The sequence below is a fragment of the Triturus cristatus genome, chromosome 5_1 (genome assembly GCF_964204655.1).
Source record: "Triturus cristatus chromosome 5_1, aTriCri1.1, whole genome shotgun sequence".
NCBI classification, from domain to species: Eukaryota; Metazoa; Chordata; class Amphibia; order Caudata; family Salamandridae; genus Triturus; species Triturus cristatus.
This window is the reverse complement of record NC_140587.1, coordinates 292,327,641-292,345,745: the sequence shown is the minus strand read 5'-3', so window position 1 is coordinate 292,345,745 and position 18,105 is coordinate 292,327,641. Positions and strand designations below refer to the sequence as shown.

Genomic DNA, 18,105 nt, shown 5'->3' with positions numbered 1-18,105 from the left:
TTCTTCCTCGAAGGTGGCCATGTAGATACAGGCCACACTAGGGACGAAGGTGCTCCCCATCGAAGTGCCCTGCGATTGGTGAAACAGTTGTTTGTTATATTCAAAATAATTCTCCGTTAGTGCCAGTGTGGCACATTCCATAATAAAGGAGATGGGGGTGGGTGAAGTCCATTCCTCTCTCATGAGGACATTCTCGATTGCCGTCAGTGTGGCACGCTGGGGGATATTAGTATAGAATGCTTCCACATCCAGCGTGACCAATAGGTCAATGTCACTTGTGTCGTGTATCTCCTCTATAACCTGTAGGATATCCGTAGTATCACGGATATAAGAGGGAGTTTTTTTGACCAGAGGTTGTAAGAAATGGTCTACAAACCTGGACAGGGGTTCCAAAAGTGAACCTATACCAGATACAATTGGGCGCCCCGGGACCGGTGTGGTGCCCTTGTGTATTTTAGGCAGCGTGTAGAAGTATGGGATCTTAGGGTTCTTTGTACTGAGAAATTCAGCTTCCTTTCTACTGATCCACCCATTACTTTCTGCCTCAAAGGTGATAGTGGCAATCTTGGTGGCGAGTCTCGGTGTGGGATCAATAGAGATAGGAGTGTAATACCTTGTATTGTCAAGTTGTCGTCTACACTCACGGTCATAATAAGTGGTATTTTGTATCACAGTGGCACCCCCCTTGTCTGCCTGTTTGATAGTGATGTTATTATCATTGGCTAAGGTTCTCACCACTGACAATTCCGCATTGGACATGTTGTGAAAGGTATGTTTAGTGGGAATCGTACCCAGCTCACGAAGAACAGCTTTTTCAAATGTAAGTACTTCCGGGGGGACCATACTGTTAGTAGGAGTAAAGGTAGACGGATTACGTAAACCAGTGTCTGTGGATTCAAAAGCTGGTTGGTCTTGGAAAAATGCTTTCAAGCGTATTTTTCTGAGGAATTCATGAATTTCACAATTGTCTCTAAATCTGTCTGTTCTTGGTGTAGGAACATATCCAAGTCCTTTTTCAAGGACTGCTTGTTCCAAGGGACTCAAGGGTCTATCAGACAGATTCACCACTAGTTCTATTTCCCTCTGTTCCTGCCCCTGGGTGCCGACGGGAATTGTTCCTGATCCTGCCATTGAACTACCTTTGGGGCCCCTCTTTTTCGCCCTCTTCCTCTGCCCCAACCTCTGTCTAAAAAAGGAGAGTTGCCGGGGGGATAGAACTGGGGCTGTCCGTGCGGGTACATGGGGAACTGCCAAAAGGGGGGTTGTGGTGGACCTGTGTAGACTGGTGTAATATTGTAATGGGGGTAAGAAGATGGAAAATTCCTTTTTTGCTGATTACCTCCCCAGCTGCCTGTGCTCGAGTCACTATTCGTTGACCCCCTTCTTGAGTTATCGGAACTGTCATCAGATGAATAACTATTCTTAGTTGTCTGGAAATCCGCTTTCAGGTAGGGATAGATCTTCTCCTTGTCAAATTTCTGAATATCCTTCTGTAATTTAGTTATCTTTAATTTGAGTAGATATCCCCTACTATCAGTGATCTCACTGTTTATTTCCGCCAGTTCTATCCCCCCGGCAACCCTCCTCGTGTGAGAGACTGATTAATTAATCTGTCATGCGACGTTGTGCAAAACGCCGGGGATCGGGACCTACTACGTGGACAGGCGGGGCAGGACTCTTGATAAAGGTTTGCTATAGTCAAACCTTTACCCCTATTAGCCTGGCGGTCCCCTGAGAAACGGGAACTCTCCGAAGTTCGGATGGAGTACGACGCATGACAGATTAATTAATCAGTCTCTCACACGAGGAGCAGCTACTCTGCCCTTGCTTCACAAACAGGATAGGGAATCCCCTCTTCTGCTATCCAGGGTGGCCTCCTTTGCCCTGAAGAAAGTCCTGGACCTTTACGGCCTTACACGGACTGAAACATGTTGGCACTAGGGTCTTAGGACCATAACACTCATAAGAAGACCCATATTTTTAAATTAGTAATTTTATTAACCCAGACAGACCCAAAAATAAAGGGAAACTGGGGATCTGCCTGAGGTTTTTTAATCTTTCAGCCCCCCTGGTCTCCAATATCTTCAAAGATTTCCCAACACTGTGGTTGAGCCCACCCCGACTTTTAGGCGTCGGGGTGACCCGATGATGAAGCATGACACCACTAGGGTGTGTGAGGGTAACTAAACCAAAAGGAATTGCTTCCTTGCTCACCCAGTGGTGATGTTTAATTTTCCCTTACCATTACCTTCACATCTTTCCATCTAAGTGCACCTACACCGACCACTGGATGGTCAGTTAGAGTAATTTTTGTGTGATTGATGAGCTCTTATGGCCACGTGCCAACCCAGACCTCCACTGTACTCCTCGGCCAGGACAGAGCCTGCCCTAATCTTAGGAACTCCACAGAACTTTCCTCAGCCCCTCTAAGCACAAACCTGATCTGCAATAAGGAACTCACCCAGCCTAAATAAACACATTACACCCCCATCCCCAAAGCCCCTTACTTCAACACAAATATGATTACCCTCGCCTGTCCCCTCTCTCATGGCACCAAAGCTTTCTCTGACCTACTTAACACAGCCCTTTGCCAAGTGGAAACTAAAATTGATGCCCCTGCTGAAGAAATCAAGCACATAAAAAATAAACTAAAAAAGGAAAGTACTGTCCCAACCCAGATTATTTTGCATAGCCGACTCCCACGGCAGGATATAAGACTCCTTGTAAAAGACCTCTGAGTGATAACGTGAAAACCTCTTGGACCGCTATCCGACTCTGTCTCTTATCTAACATACCGCACAGAATCCATTGCCCACTATTTCCTTCTGAAGCAATAGCACTTAGTGAATCATACTGCACAAAAGCTCACCAAAAGGACCTCAAGCATCCATCCAGTATCCCAGTTATCATTGATCATCGGCACAAACAAAATCCCTCGAACAAACACAGTGCCCAGACCGCCAGCTCAATACATCACCATACAAACACTTCACTCCCTAAAGCTTTTCCCAGCAATACTCCTGGACACCAGTAGATGTAATCTTGCAGCTCCACAGTGACTTTGTTCAGTCCCGGGAGTGAAGATATGAGCTGATATGGTCGCCTCCTCAGCATACTGACCTCATTTCCTTTCTTTGCACGCCTTCAGACACTGATTCAGAAATATGCTCCTCTTCTTCCTTCATCCTCTGATGAACCTTTAAAACGAATTTTCCTTAAAATCTTTAAACCAGTAAACAATGAAACTGTGTCCCATCTGAACATTACTGGATTTAATCCACGCAGGGACAGTCACAAACAGATGTCTGTGACAGCCTCCATGAGTTATGCTTTTGGTGTTTTGGGTCAGGGCACCACTTGATGTAACGTGAGGAAGGCGCCCTCATGAACTCAAAGGCAACCTGGGACCGTGAAGTGCAACTGTGCTTCAGCAAACACCACAAGAAATCTCACAAGTACAACAGCTGTGCATCTGCAAATACCGCAAGAAATCTCACAAGTTCAGCTCCTGTTTTAAGTCAAAAGCACAGACTTGCTTGCGCTCCCAAGGCGGTTCCTCGACAGGTCATTATCCAGGTCCAAGGCAAGTTGGAAACATAATAAGGGCAAGTGGGACTCACCCCGTCCTGCCTCTCACTGTCTCCAGAGAAATCGGAAGGGCTTCAGTGTCACCCAGTCTCCTTCATAGTCCACCTAGGAGCCAATTCCAACATTGGTCCCGATGCACCCTGAGTTCCCCAGGTCATCAGTGACATCTCACCAGGTCAAGGCCTTCAGGGAGGCCTTTTGGCCTCTCTTTCGTTGTCCTGTAGCGCTTCTTTGGACACCAACTACTGTTGGAAATGTCTAGTGTCGCAACTTTCACAAGCTGGAATACCCAAGAAGAGACTCATTCAGGATGAATAAAGTGCACCCCAGTAGACCTGAACGTCTTTTTGTCACTGGCTCTCCTTCCTTGAGTACTGAAGAATATCTGGAACAACTGGGCCCAAGTCATCCTAATGCCTCTAGATTGGGCAGGGGGAATGTGGTACCCGAAACTTTAGGGCATGAGCCTCTGTTCCCCAGTTAGACTTCCACTTCAGGAGAATCTTATGCTGCAGCAGCAAGGCAGGGTTGTGCACTAGGGCCTGTGCAATCTACACCACCATGCTTGGTCATTCAGCTGCAGCAGTTGACAGTGTTCGATCCACCTCATGAGGTTGTGCATGTTATTCTTGCCATGCAACGTCCCTCTACAAAATCCATTTATGCAGGGCTCTGGGATAAGTGTGTGACCTGGTGTAGAGCCTGTAACATGGACCCATTGTAGGCCATACTTCCTGACGTTGTGTTTTTTGTTTTTCTCTTTGACCCACAATTGACTTGTAGTGGGCACCATTACCGGTTATCTGTCAGCTTTTTTGTGTTTGACAGACCAGCCATCCTTGTTTAAATCTCCTGTTGTGAGGCAGTTTATTAAAGGTTTGACACACGTTTCCTCACAAACCATTTGTGATGCCACAGTGGGATCTTAATTTGATCCTGACATTACTTATGTGACCCCCTTTGAGTCAGTGCACAGCTGCTCATTGCACATTCTGACTCTCAAAACTGTCTGTCTTGTGATCCGTTCAGCTTGTCACGAGTGAGCTCCAGGCTCTTACAATGAACCCCGAACCCGTCCTACACCACTTTCTTACCACAGACCAGAGCAGCCTTTTCACTGGCGTAACAAAACTTGAGGTGGCCCCCCTGCAAGGTAAGTGGAGGGCCCCCCCATACTCAATCAGGAGCTCTTTGGCAAAAATTGTGGGCTGAGAGGGCCTCCTGGAGTTTGAGGGCCCCCGCACCAAGGGGGTCTGCGGGGGCCTGTGTTACGCCACTGGGCCTTTTTGCCAAAATCGTGACACCATCTCACATTGGGCAATCCATCACTCTCCCAACGTTCTATGCTCCACTCACCCCTCAAAATAGGAGGAGCAACTCCATCTACTGGACCCCAAAAGAGCCTTAAGCTTCTACATTGTTTGCACCAAAGGTCATGAGGTGAGTGATCAGCTCGTTGTGGGGTTCTGTGGAGCAAATTAAGGCGAGATGGTACAGAAAAGGACTTTGACTAGATGGATAGTCGTCTGCATTAAGGTTTGCGATGCATTGGCCAAGAAATAGCCTCTAGAAGGTTTGAGGGCTCATTCCACCAGGACCAAAGACGCTACCACTGCGTTGGCACATGGAGTGCCTCTTCTGGACATTTGTCAGGCTTTGACATGTGCATCAATGCACAGGTTCACAAAGCGCTACTTCCTTGACACACACTTCCAATTGTAAGGGGATTGTGCCCCTTCGGTCATGCAGGACTTTTTAGTCTGAGCCTATTCCACCGACCCTCCTTCTTGGGATGGTATCTATTTTGTTGTATAAACTACAACTTTGGCGTAGTTCTACAAGGTTTGCTTTCTCACCCATGGGTGACACAAGTGAACTCAGTTCAATGCACCAGCGCTGAATGTGAACGACATGTTCAGATTCAGACTCTATCTTTTTTATCGGCTATCTGTATTTGGCTTAAAAAACATAAAATATAAAATCATCATTACAGTGCATTACAATATTTGTTTGTTTTAAAATGAACAAAAAACAGTACACAATATAAAATCATCATTGCAATACATTATAATCTAAAAAATGGCCTATATTAATCCTAAACCTCACCAGTAAAATCTTTGGGAGTGTTGGAGTGGAAACAATAGGTCGGCTCCATTGGGTCCGTAGTTAATAATGGGAGAAAAACGGATACCCTCTTCTTTCCCATCATTATTCCTTCTCTGCACCTTTTGCTTAAAGCTAAGAAATCCTGTTTAACTGATGTTTGGGGACAATGGAAAGGTTCTGCAGCTTTCCAAAACATTCAGCTCTCCCTAACAAGGCAAGTTGCTCTTTAATGTGCCTGAGCCATGGAATGCTGTGTGCTGACTATCATTTAGTATATCTTGATTAAGTTTCTTGTTTGATGCTAACCTTTAACCTGTAAGTTTGAGATGTCACAATATCCCCAGGCCCCGGCTCCACATGTCACAGTAGAGTGGCAGCATGCTTCATAAATGATGATCATCACATCCATAGATTTAGAGTCAAGCTTTCCTGCAAATTCAAAGAGGGCCTCAATTGTTTGGTCAAACCGAGATTTTCTAACCTTTATTAGATGCAGCCATGTGCCTTTACAATCAAATGGAATGCCTAGATAGGTGAAAGTTTGGACATCAGAAAGTTTTTCATCATTAATATAATGTGGTCTCAGGCCAGAGCATGTTTTACCTACTACCATCACGGGTGATTTAGCAGAGTTTGTCCTTAGAGCCACTTCATCCATAAATGATGCAAATTTATTCAACAGCTTCTGAAGGTCGACACCAGTTCTTGACACTGACACAGTCATCCACATAAAGCAGTACAGGGAGCTTCCTAGAGCCCACCCCGAATGTATGTGCCTCTCCAATATTTACCCAGGTGTCTAGGTCATTAATGCAGAAGCAGAACAAGAATGGTGCCAACACGCAACTTTGACTCACACCGCCCCTCATTTTCATGGGAGCAGTGCATTCCCCATTTGCCCCATATCTTATGCAGCCGGTCACATCTTCGTGCAGCTGTGCCCAAAAATTAACCATTGCCCCATCCACACCCATTTCCAGCATTTTCTGCCATAGTTTCCCTCTGTTCAAATAGTCAAAGGCTGAGCTGAAGTCCATATAGGATAAATGGAGACAGCCCTTCTTTGCTACTGTATATTTGCTGAGAAAAAGATGGAGATTGAGACATTGGCCAACGGTGCCCAGACCATGTCTGAGTCCATAGTGAACTGCAGAAAAGCAACCCTTCTCAGTGACCCATGTTTTCAACCGATTCAATAAGATCCTACCCATAACTTTACTTGTTGAATCGATAAATGAAATAGTACTGTAACATCGTGGGTCTGCCCTGTCACCTGAATGACAGGTTATTGTAGCCCTGCAGTACCCTTTGCAATACATTGTTGAAATATACTTTTTGCATTATTAACAATCCCTATAATGCAGAGCTGGTGCGGGCTGGTTGATCTAAGTACTCTGTTTTATGATGAGACTGATCAATCGATGGAGGATGCAAGGGCTAGTCTAGTGTTTTGCAAGGTGGGTCATGCACAATGCTCTGAACTGAATCTTCTTGCTAATGGTAGCCAGTGCAGTGTGGTGAGTGCTGAAGAGGCAGACTGCGGGTCTGATTTAGATCTCAGGCAGACAGGTTACTCCGTCACAACGTCGACGGATATCCCGTAAGCCAAAATATAAATTCAATAGGATATAGTGGAATTTATATTTCAGTAGAAGGGATCTCCATCACCGCTATAATGGAGTAACCCATCTTCCAAGATCTAAATCAGGCCCTGAGTCTTTTAAATACCCAAGAGGAACTGGGCCACAGCATTTTCAATTACTTGCTGTCTTTTAGTGACTGAATGTGGTAACAGAAACAAGCCTATTTCGTTGCTCACTGTAACACACGCACACGCGCGCTCTCACTCACTCACTCCACTATGAAGAATAGAAATAAAAACATTTATTATGACAGGAATATCCTGTTTCTCAGTACATCTAAAACAACTGCACAGGGTATAATAAAAACAGCAATAAAGGCACGTTGTGAGCAATGAAAATAAAATGAACATTTCTAACATGGTTAAAATTTCGTCTCAAACCTAACTCCCTAAAACCTAATATTATGTGCCACACTGACAGAGCATGGAAAGCAGAGCAACTTGCCATGTAGAGTTACTTAGGGAGAAGTGACACACTGCATACCTTGTTGACCACGAAGGCTGCAGTTATCAGTGGAGGCTTGAAGGCAGTGTTTCCTGCAAAGGGCACACAGGTGCTGCGGTAGCAGCTCTCCTCTAGGACTTGGCTTTCTCAGCACTGAACGAGATGTTGCATCTTTGAAGTGCGTCGGCAGTAGGTGAGACCGTCTTCTGGCAGAATCTCGGACAATAATCTGAGCGTAGGATCTCACTTAAGTTGTCAAATAGCAGTCCTTATATACCATATCTTATTAGAGATTTGAATTTCGACTTAGAAGAATGTCAGTTCAGACTACATTTTTTTTGACTATATGTCTGTACTTGTACTTATTTGACCTAGACATGTTGATAAGTAGACACTTGTCACATCAGGTGATATATCCATGTCTACAGTCGAAGGGCCTGATACTTCCATAGTTCTTAGAAAGATATGGTCAGACGACATCTGCTTCAAATGGCAGACGTGACAGTGATTCTGTATAAATAGAGTAATATGCCGACCTCCATGATCTAAAATGACAACCTCCATTATCTAAAATGGCGATGGGCCCTACCTAAACTAAAGTCAGAGGAGTCCAATTATAGGGGTTTTACGTCATTTTTATAGGTGAGGAATCTGCTGTTAGAAGTATCCATCAAAATAGCAAGTTACTTAACTATGGTAATGCTCTTTCTGGTTGAATCTATAACCACAGATTTATCACTGCCCTCCCATTTCCCTTTTCTGTGGAATAATCTCTTTTCTTACATAAAAGGTCCCAATCTAGAGATCTGCACACTGGTTCCTCTGATTATATTTTGAGTTCCCCTTCTGTGGGCACAGACAGAGTTTAGAAAGAAACTGATGTCAGCTCACAGTGGTATTTACCAACAACGAAGTGTCAGGGTGTGCGTTCAAATTAAAGACATTTGTAAATAATAAAGAAGCCACCTCAACTATTAAAGTGGTTTCGTGTTTTTATTACACTTTCATGAATTGTTCATATTTTAACATTCACATTCAATTTCTAAATTATGTCAACAACAAGAAAAACAATAAATTCGGAACAGGACACTTAACATAAATAGCTATGACACAATTGACATTTGAAAACAACTACAAATGCAAAATATACGAAACAATGAAAGACAACATTACGAAACATACAATTAACATAAGATGACCAGTCCTTCAGTTATACAAAGAAATGTGGTGGTATAGACCTTTTACACTTTCAAAGGCTGTAACCTGCCAAGAACAGATAGCCATATGTAACAATAGCAACAGGCACTTTGCCTTGTTTGCGCACTGTATAATTCTGTGGTTGAAGGAAGGATTTAGACTAGCTGAGTATGGTCAACGCGTTTCAGAACCCCTTATTTCTTTAAGGGTTCTTCTTCAGGACCGGGACTAGGTCAGAGACTACAATATACATAAAATCATAACAAAAGATTAATTTAGTTTGTGTCCCAAGTTGTAAAATGTTCTACTTGTCATTATAAAATTACCAGATGAGTTCTTACCATGGGGACTTATGAGGTAAATACGGCATTGTGGACCCCCAGGTAGCGCTAATGCTCTCCTTATTTTTATATATAGATTTCTAAAAAAGGAAAAGAGCAAATGTTGGACTTATCATTGTTGTGTGGTTCACAACTGTTAGTACAGGTACACTCAATTGAGACGGTGCATGGCTAAAAATGTTATCAAAACCGGACTGCGCCCAAGTGGCTGCTTAAATCAAAAGATATCAAAGTTGCGTTGCCGCACTGTTGTTATGGACATCATCACTGCGCCAAAGACTACGATTGTTGTGAAAGTCACTGCAAATGAATGTTTAAATTTGTCTCTGTTGGAGCAAAATGCGAGTAGGCCTGGGCGGTAAATTCAGTTCCGCTCACGGAATTTGCAGAATTAGAGTAATTTCGCGGAGAACACGGAATTGCCAAAAATTCTGCGATCCGTGGCTTCATGGAATATTTTGCTTGTTTATGCTTTCAAAATGCGTGTTCGTGAGATAATACCCCCCGAGCACGCGTTCGCGAAAAGGAAAAAAGCATTGCAAACGGGCGGGACAAGCAATTCCGCGTGTTCGCAGAGATTTTTTACCATTTTGCGGAGCTTTGCGTAGCGCGACTATGCAAATTCCGCCCAGCCCTAAATGTGAGAATGGTTGTGCCTTGTATATAAAAAAATTGTGTGAGAGAGAGCCGATGTTCAAACCTAGACTTACGCCTGCCAGCGCATGTGGGCCCGAAACTCACTTTTTTGATATTTGTTATGTCCACACAGGAAGTGGAAGTGTTCAACCTGGGTGATAGAACGCCGCATGTTACGTTACGCCTATGCACTCAGGGCATGAGAACATTTCACAGTTTGTTTCACAATTGAAAGCTGAAACTCACTTGTTCGTTGTGATTGCTGTGCAGTGCACCGGAAAGGAAGCTGTAAATGATTGTCACGATGTGGTGCCCCTGAGTGGAAAAACCAAAAAACACTCCTAATCCTGATAGAAAGGGTAACTAGAAAGTGTTTTCAAGAGACGGCTTAAAACGAAAGAGGCTGTATCAGTTGAAAACTCACTTCGTATTGTATAAAGCCATGTACTGATTCGTGGCTTGACGGGGACCGGTCGTCCGGTCGATTTCCTGTGATGGTTAAATAGGAAAATGAGGGCGCTTGTGTGAATTGTGAATGAGAGTCCTTGAACAACATCACTCGCACTCACGGGACTTGCCTGATTTTCAAAACTGAAGCGAATCCAGCGTTTCTCCGGCGTTCACGACTCAAATCATCCCGGGAATGCTGAAGCTTGACGAGGTCCATAGTAGACCTTACTTGTAGATTCTGATGACGTGATTGGTGCTGTGCATGATGGTACTTGTAGTCAAACAGTATAGAACATTGCAATTGAGCTGCATATTGATCGTTTTCACATTGGCACGTGATGAATTTACAATCTGTTTATCTCAGACATCTCATTGTGACCAGAAGGGGCAGTGTTAAATTTCATAATTATGTATGCCTCTCTTTGGAGAAGAGTTCTTTCGGGATAGCCACCCCGATGATAGAGTTTGATTACACTAAGCACTTTACAGTGAAAATCTTTTTCGGTATGACCTTTTTCGGTATGACCTTGATCTTGAAAATGCGCAACCAGGGGTGTGTTGAGAACTTTGTTTTTAATTCTAGAGCGATGTTGAGTAATCCGCTGTCTGATTTCTTGTGAGGTTTTGCCGATGTAAACCAGTTGGCAAGGGCAGACAATCGCATAGACCACGTTCTTGGTCTTGCAGGTGGAAAATTCGTTATGTTTCCATCTTTCACGTCCATGAATGAACTCAGTGCCTTCCAGCGTAGAACTGCCCGCCTGACAGTTACCTCACTTGTGGTGTCCTGAGACCGGTTGAAGATTAAAGAAGTGACATATCGATTCGACTGTCCTCTGAGGTTTATCCGATGCACGTATAATCCGTTGGCCAATGCTGGCGGGTTTTTTTCAGAGCAAAAATGTGACGGTCTTTGTCGAAATCTTTTATCAGATGCAAATTTTGTCTAACTACTATAAGGAATTTGTATGGGGCCCGAATGTGGAAACACACACCAGGTGTGCCATTGTTCTTTAATTTTCTTTTCAAGGAGAACTTCTCGTGGTGTAAACCATGCAAGTTTTCGTGAATGTTTGACTAGTTTAGATGGGTACCCTTGGGCTCTCAGCTTTTCTGTCAAGGCTTGAGAATGGATCTCATAGTCCTCCTTGCGGGTGCAGTTGCGCCGCATGCGCAAGAACTGGCCATAGGACAGATTGGCTTTTAAACTCTTTGGGTGAAAGCTGTTGAAGTACAGTGCTGCGTTCTTATCGGTGGGCTTAGTGTAAAGTGTAGTTATAAATCCTGCTTCAGTGGGTCGTGCCTCCACATCTAGGAACGTTAGGCTATTTATGCTGTGTGCCAAACTAAATTGGATGTTAGGGTTCCTGTCATTGAGCCATTAGTGAAAGCTGAGTAGATCATCCTCAGTGCCTGTCCAAATACACCACACATCATCAATATATCGAGTTCAGGGCTCAACCCCCCTTTTCTAGAAAAATGCTCCCATTGGTTTCATCTATATCCGCTCCTCCCCACCACTTCAGGGGTGGAACGATATCAACACAGACGCAGGATGCCACCTACTGGCTCGTGGGATTGTTGCCAGATCCAGTCTCTCACATAGGCATGATTCTAAAGGTGAGTAATCTGCGGTTAGAGTATGCACCAGAAAGAGTGTTACTGAAGGTAAGCTACTTGTTCATCTACTACTTGTTCATCTGCCCAAAACACAAGGCCCAAGGTGAAAAAAGCTTTTTGGCAGCCTTTTAAGTATTCAATGACTGCTCATACAGGGTCCTTACACGCAAGTTGCACTCTCCAGGTATTACCTCTCTTGTAATGGGACTCCCTGCGAAGCTGTGGCAGATGTGATCAGTGAGTGGTTGAGTGCAGATGCAGTACTACCTTAGTGACCTGTGGATATAGTATCCACGTAATGGGAAATTTGTAACAGCAACTGAGCTCAACCATTGTTTTGCTACATATGGTTTGGCCTGATGAGTAAGAAATGCTTGTGATATGTTGGGTTGGGTTATTAAAGGGCAAGACTTATTCGGAATTGTCCACTGGAAAAATGATGATTAATGCACAAAGAGAAATATTAAGTTAGCACTTTCTTGGTTAAGGTATTCCATTAGGCTTGCTCAGTTTTCTAGTGCATGGCACATGTTAATGTCTGTCTTAATAACGTATTATGCTGAATGTGTGATTGATTAACATATTTCGCATAAATATGTGGTTTTACCTATAGAGCTCAAATGAAATCATAGTAATGGCAGAGACAGTGAAGCTGCTTGATTGATCTACTGATGATGTGTTACAGTGGTATACACGTTCACTTTATTGAGACACTATTTCATTGCCTCATGTTTACAAACCTGTTAGTACTGCAGCATATCATGTAAAGATTTCTAAATTCTTGCAGACAAGCTCGAAATGAAGCCCAAATATAATATGTGATCACAATGTTCCTACAGATTTATTACCTTTGGGCAATTTATTTTTGGCCAAGTTTACCCCTCCTGGGAGCCAAATTTGACCCAGAAGCATCCCTAAGTCCATTACTTCTTAGGCAGTGACCTAGTAACTGCAGATTTAGACACATAGTCTTTCATTCGTTTTATATAGACATGATCTAAATAATGCAGTTTTGTAGAAATGAAGATTAAGCACGTCAATCAAAACTATAAATGCTGTCAGCAAAACTGTATGGATGTTGATAGCAGCTTGTGATCACATTGTCCTAATTTCATTCCAGTTGGTCTAACAGAAGATCCAGCTGACGGGCAGACCATTGAACAGCTTGATGAAGACATTGCTGTGACCCAAAGTCAGGTTAACTTCATTTGCCCTGTCACACAGGTATGGCATTCACACACAGTTCTGACAAAGTTAATTCAATGGCAAGTAATACTGCAAATTGATATCCAAGCTACAATACAAAATGTGGACTCCAAAATATTTATATTTGATTCATTATGAGTTTAAAAGGGCTACAGAACCCTTTCATGTCATATCAGTTGACTGGGGCAGGAAAGCAGGCGGTTTTACAGGCGTACAGAAAACAGTACCCGGTGAAGATGTGCTCTAACATTGTTAAATGCTAATTACAGAGGGATGCTAAATGTGGGCCTCCCACGTGAAGGGGGCTAGAATTTCCTAAGGGGTAAGGGTACATTATCCCTGTCCAATCAATAATACACACTAATGGGTATCCCCACCCAAAGCATTTGTCTGACGCCGTCAGGTGTTCACAGTTTATTACCCTCTGCTCTGAAAGTAGGATTGTTTTTGTTTTGTCGGACCCTCACCTACTCGAGTAGTGGCATTCTTTATCATCGGGGTTTATCCTGGTCCCTAATAACCAGAATGGGCTCGGCCATATTCCAGGGAGCACATTTTTAAATATTCAGTAACAGTTGGTGTCTTTAAGAATAAAAACACCTTGAGTAACCCAGATATCCCCCTATGAGTGTTTACTCAGATATGATTAAAAAATGAAAAGCTGGGTAAAATATAGGGAATAATGGTCATCTTACCATACTCTACTGTCAGCATGTCTCAGCCTGTGAAAAATGGCCTGTTAGGGTCCTGGGCCATCATCTGGACCAAAAACGTGCCCAGAATTCTTGCTACCTATGTATGTCTCAGTTAGACAGCGGGCAAACAAACATATAACATAAATGCATGCATGCAAAACAGGCTTACTAGCCCAGTTTATTGGAGTGATCTCCCCTTTCGAATCCTGTAGAAAGAACAAACCATACATACATTTTGATTAATTAATTGTCTTTATGGCTGTATTCAACTCCATAGTAGTCATGATTATAAACCGTGACCAACTTGTTTTTCTGTGTGACATAGTAACTCAAGCATTCAATCTCTATATCAGTGCACATAGCTGTAAAACTGTAACTGCTGAGGGTTTCACGCCACCTGTATACCTAGTTCGGGACTCACTCCTAGTCCTACCGACTATCATGACTCTGTGTCGGACGAGCTGCCTGTGAAAGAGCTGATCTGCGGTTGGCCCATAGTGACGTAATCATGTAATCGCAAGACACAAGGAAGCATGGGGATTAAAGCCCTTGACGTACATCCTGATCGTATTTTCCTTATCGATATAACTTTCTGTATCCTCTCTAGCGTACTATACCACTTAAAATGAATCAGCCTATTTTAAGTTTTAAACCACTCCTAGTGTGTCTTACTGTGGGGACATGTGCCCCCCCCCCCTCGTCTTCCCATGTTGTCTACAGGAGTTACAGTTTATGGTAAGAGTGACTTTGTTTGTCAAATTTCTGTTTATTGGCATTTCAGTATAAGAACAAAAGCAAGTAGTGTGGGCTAAAGCCATCACCTCCTTCCGAAAGCAGATCATATCCAGCTCGGTCACAGTTGCGTACCAGTTTGGAATGGTCAGCTAGTGCGGCTCATCAGTAGCCCTTAGCGCCGTGGCGGTTACCAGTAAGAGAAAAAAAGAATACAGATTACCAAAAACCCCAACTTCCAACCCCTCCCTTCTTCCCCCCTCCCCGTGGTGGAGAAGCCGACCCCCACCTCTCGTGCTAGTACCGAAGTGTGACCCGTGGGGGGCATTGGTCCCGGGCAATGACTCAATAGGTGCAGTCCTTTACTCGATAAGAGCCATCCGTGTTAACCCTATTGCCGACTCTAAAATTGGAACAGGTGAAGCCCTCTCAGTGCAGAGGGGCAGACGGCTAGCGGAAGCATCTTTGTAAGGTATGCTACCAATGGACCCCACTTATATACAAAGTTCTTATAGTCGTCCCTGAAGATGTCCGCCATACGTTCCATTGTGAGTATTTTCCATAAGCGAGAATACCATTGCCACAGAATGGCTGCCTCTTTTTTCTTCCAATTGGCCGCTATCGTCTTTTTAGCTGCTCCCAAACATGCCCACATAATTGCCTTGTCCGCCTTAGTTTGATATTCTAGTTTGGGATCCCTAAGGCCCAGGGGGATCCTCTCTATGGATTTCGGGACAGGGTATCCTAGTATCGCTCTCATTTGGGCCAGAATTTCTTCCCAGAATGGCTTGATTGTTGGGCAGTCCCACCAAATGTGGCGGATGTCCCCGAGGGCCCTGCACCCTCTCCAGCAGAGATCCGAAGTGAGGGGGAAAATCTTCTTAAGTTTAGCAGGCACTAGGTACCAGTCGAATAAAATCTTATAGTGTGCCTTCCTCAAGTCAAGTGAGTGGATACATTTAGAGATGTCTGTCCACAGGTGTTTCCATTCCCCTTCAGTAATCTCCTGTCCCAGAGTCTTTTCCCATGTAGATTTATATTGGGCATGTGGCACGGTCGTAGTGAAAACAATAGCTTATATAGAAAGGAGATCGTGCCCTTGGTCGAGCTAGCTTTCCTCAATAGTTTTTCTATCGGAGTCAGGGCTCTAGTTGCCGCCTCCCTGAATTGTGGGTGTAATACCCAATCCTTCATTTGCAAGTTGTGAAAATGCTCAGGTGGCGGCACCCCATAGTCCCGTTGACAGTTTTCAAACGAGAGAATGTCATAGTTATGATAAAGATCGGAGATCACCTTCCATCCTCCTTCTTGCCATGCGTCAAATGGCCCCTCTTTAAGCACTGGGGAGAAATCTTGGTTGAAGTGTTTAGGGGTATAGGGAGAGGGAAAAGAGGTCCAGCCCCTGCTCCCATTCACCTCGTCCCAGGTCCTAAGCGTGGGCCTGGTTTGGGTGCTTAGGTATGCATTTGCCGTTCTGTCCTTTTTAGGTTTCCACAGCACATCCCAAATTGTCCTCCCCATGATGGCCCGGTCCATGTGGAGCCAGTGTTTGTCCGATTCCCGCATAGACTATTCTGTGATAACCCTTAACTGTGCTGCCTTGTAGTAGAGCTCGATGTCTGGGAGAGCCACCCCTCCCTCCTCTCTTGGTTTCCTTAACACGTGGAAAGGCAACCGCGCTGTACTGTCCTGCCAAATGTGGCGGTGTATCATAGTCTGTATTCTTTTTAGATATGCCTTATCTATTTCTATGGGTAACGCCTGAAACAGGTAGAGTAGTTTAGGGAGAAGGGACATTTTAACTGCATGAATCCTACCCAACCATGAAAGAAACAGGGGTTTCCATTACGCTAGAGAGGATACAGAAAGTTATATCAATAAGGAAAATACAATCAGGATGTACGTCGTCAAGGGCTTTAATCCCCATGCTCCCTTGTGTCTTGCGATTACATGATTACGTCACTATGGGCCAACCGCAGATCAGCTCTTTCACAGGCAGCTCGTCCGACACAGAGTCATGATAGTCGGTAGGACTAGGAGTGAGTCCCGAACTAGGTATACAGGTGGCGTGAAACCCTCAGCAGTTACAGTTTTACAGCTATGTGCACTGATATAGAGATTGAATGCTTGAGTTCCTGTTTTACCTGTCTGAGTAAGGGAGGGAACTTCGTCCGGAACAGTCCTTTTATACCCGGGGTAAGCTGAATCCCCAAATAGGTTAAACTGTGCTGGGCCCATCCTTATGGAAATTCCTCCTGTATTAGAAGCCTCTCATAAACTGTAACTCCTGTAGACAACATGGGAAGACGAGGGGGGGGGGGGGGGGGACGACATGTCCCCACAGTAAGACACACTGGGAGTGGTTTAAAACTTAAAATAGGCTGATTCATTTTAAGTGGTATAGTACGCTAGGGAGGATACAGAAAGTTATATCAATAAGGAAAATACGATCAGGATGTACGTCGTCAAGGGCTTTAATCCCCATGCTCCCTTGTGTCTTGCGATTACATAATTACGTCACTATGGGCCAACCGCAGATCAGCTCTTTCACAGGCAGCTCGTCTGACACAGAGTCATGATAGTCGGTAGGACTAGGAGTGAGTCCCGAACTAGGTATACAGGTGGCGTGAAACCCTCAGCAGTTAGTTTTACAGCTATGTGCACTGATATAGAGATTGAATGCTTGAGTTCCTGCTTTACCTGTCTGAGTAAGGGAGGGAACTTCGTCCGGAACAGTCCTTTTATACCCGGGGTAAGCTGAATCCCCAAATAGGTTAAACTGTGCTGGGCCCATCCATATGGAAATTCCTCCTGTATTAGAAGCCTCTCCCCCTCTGATAATGTTAAGTTAAGGATTGAGGATTTAGAAAAATTTACCCGGAAGCCTGCCTCTCCCTCAAATGTTGTTAATTCTGGTTGTAATGCGTGAAGGGACATTCTAGGAGCTGTGAGGGTCAATAGAATGTCGTCCGTGAATAATGACACCCTATGTTCATCACGCTCAAATCTAATCCCTTGAATGTCTGGGTTCGCCCTGAGTGTGGCTGCCAGCGGCTCGATACTCCGAGCGAACAGCAGTGGGGACAAGGGGCATCCCTGTCTCGTTCCTCGCCCAAGCTCAAAGAACGGCATACTCACGCCATTAACCTGAACTCTAGAGCAAGGGCTTACGTAATTGGCTCGTATCATTCGTAAGAACTTGTCACCAAAGCCAAACATTTCTAGGGTGAGAAACAGGAAGAGCCAGTCCACCCTTTCGAATGCTTTTTCCGTGTCTAGTCCCAAGACTATTACGGGTAATTTGAACTTATTGGGATTTTCGATAAGGTGAAGCGTCCTACGGATGTTATCGTGTGTCTGTCTTCCTTTTATAAAACCGGACTGGTCCGCGTGAATAATGTCGGGGAATAGATTTTCCAAGCGGGTGGCTAGGATGGTATAGGAAGG

At 44.3% G+C, this 18,105-nt stretch overlaps 1 protein-coding gene across 3 annotated transcripts in view; it reads left to right on the top strand.

Annotated features, from left to right (window-relative positions):
* Positions 1-18,105, top strand: part of NSMCE2 (NSE2 SUMO ligase component of SMC5/6 complex) — a 683,358-nt gene that overhangs the window by 584,481 nt on the left and 80,772 nt on the right. For all 3 annotated transcript variants that reach the window (XM_085604965.1, XM_085604964.1, XM_085604962.1), the window contains exon 6: positions 13,146-13,249. In XM_085604965.1, the coding sequence (XP_085461091.1) occupies positions 13,146-13,249 (104 nt within the window). The remainder of the gene's footprint in view (positions 1-13,145; positions 13,250-18,105) is intronic.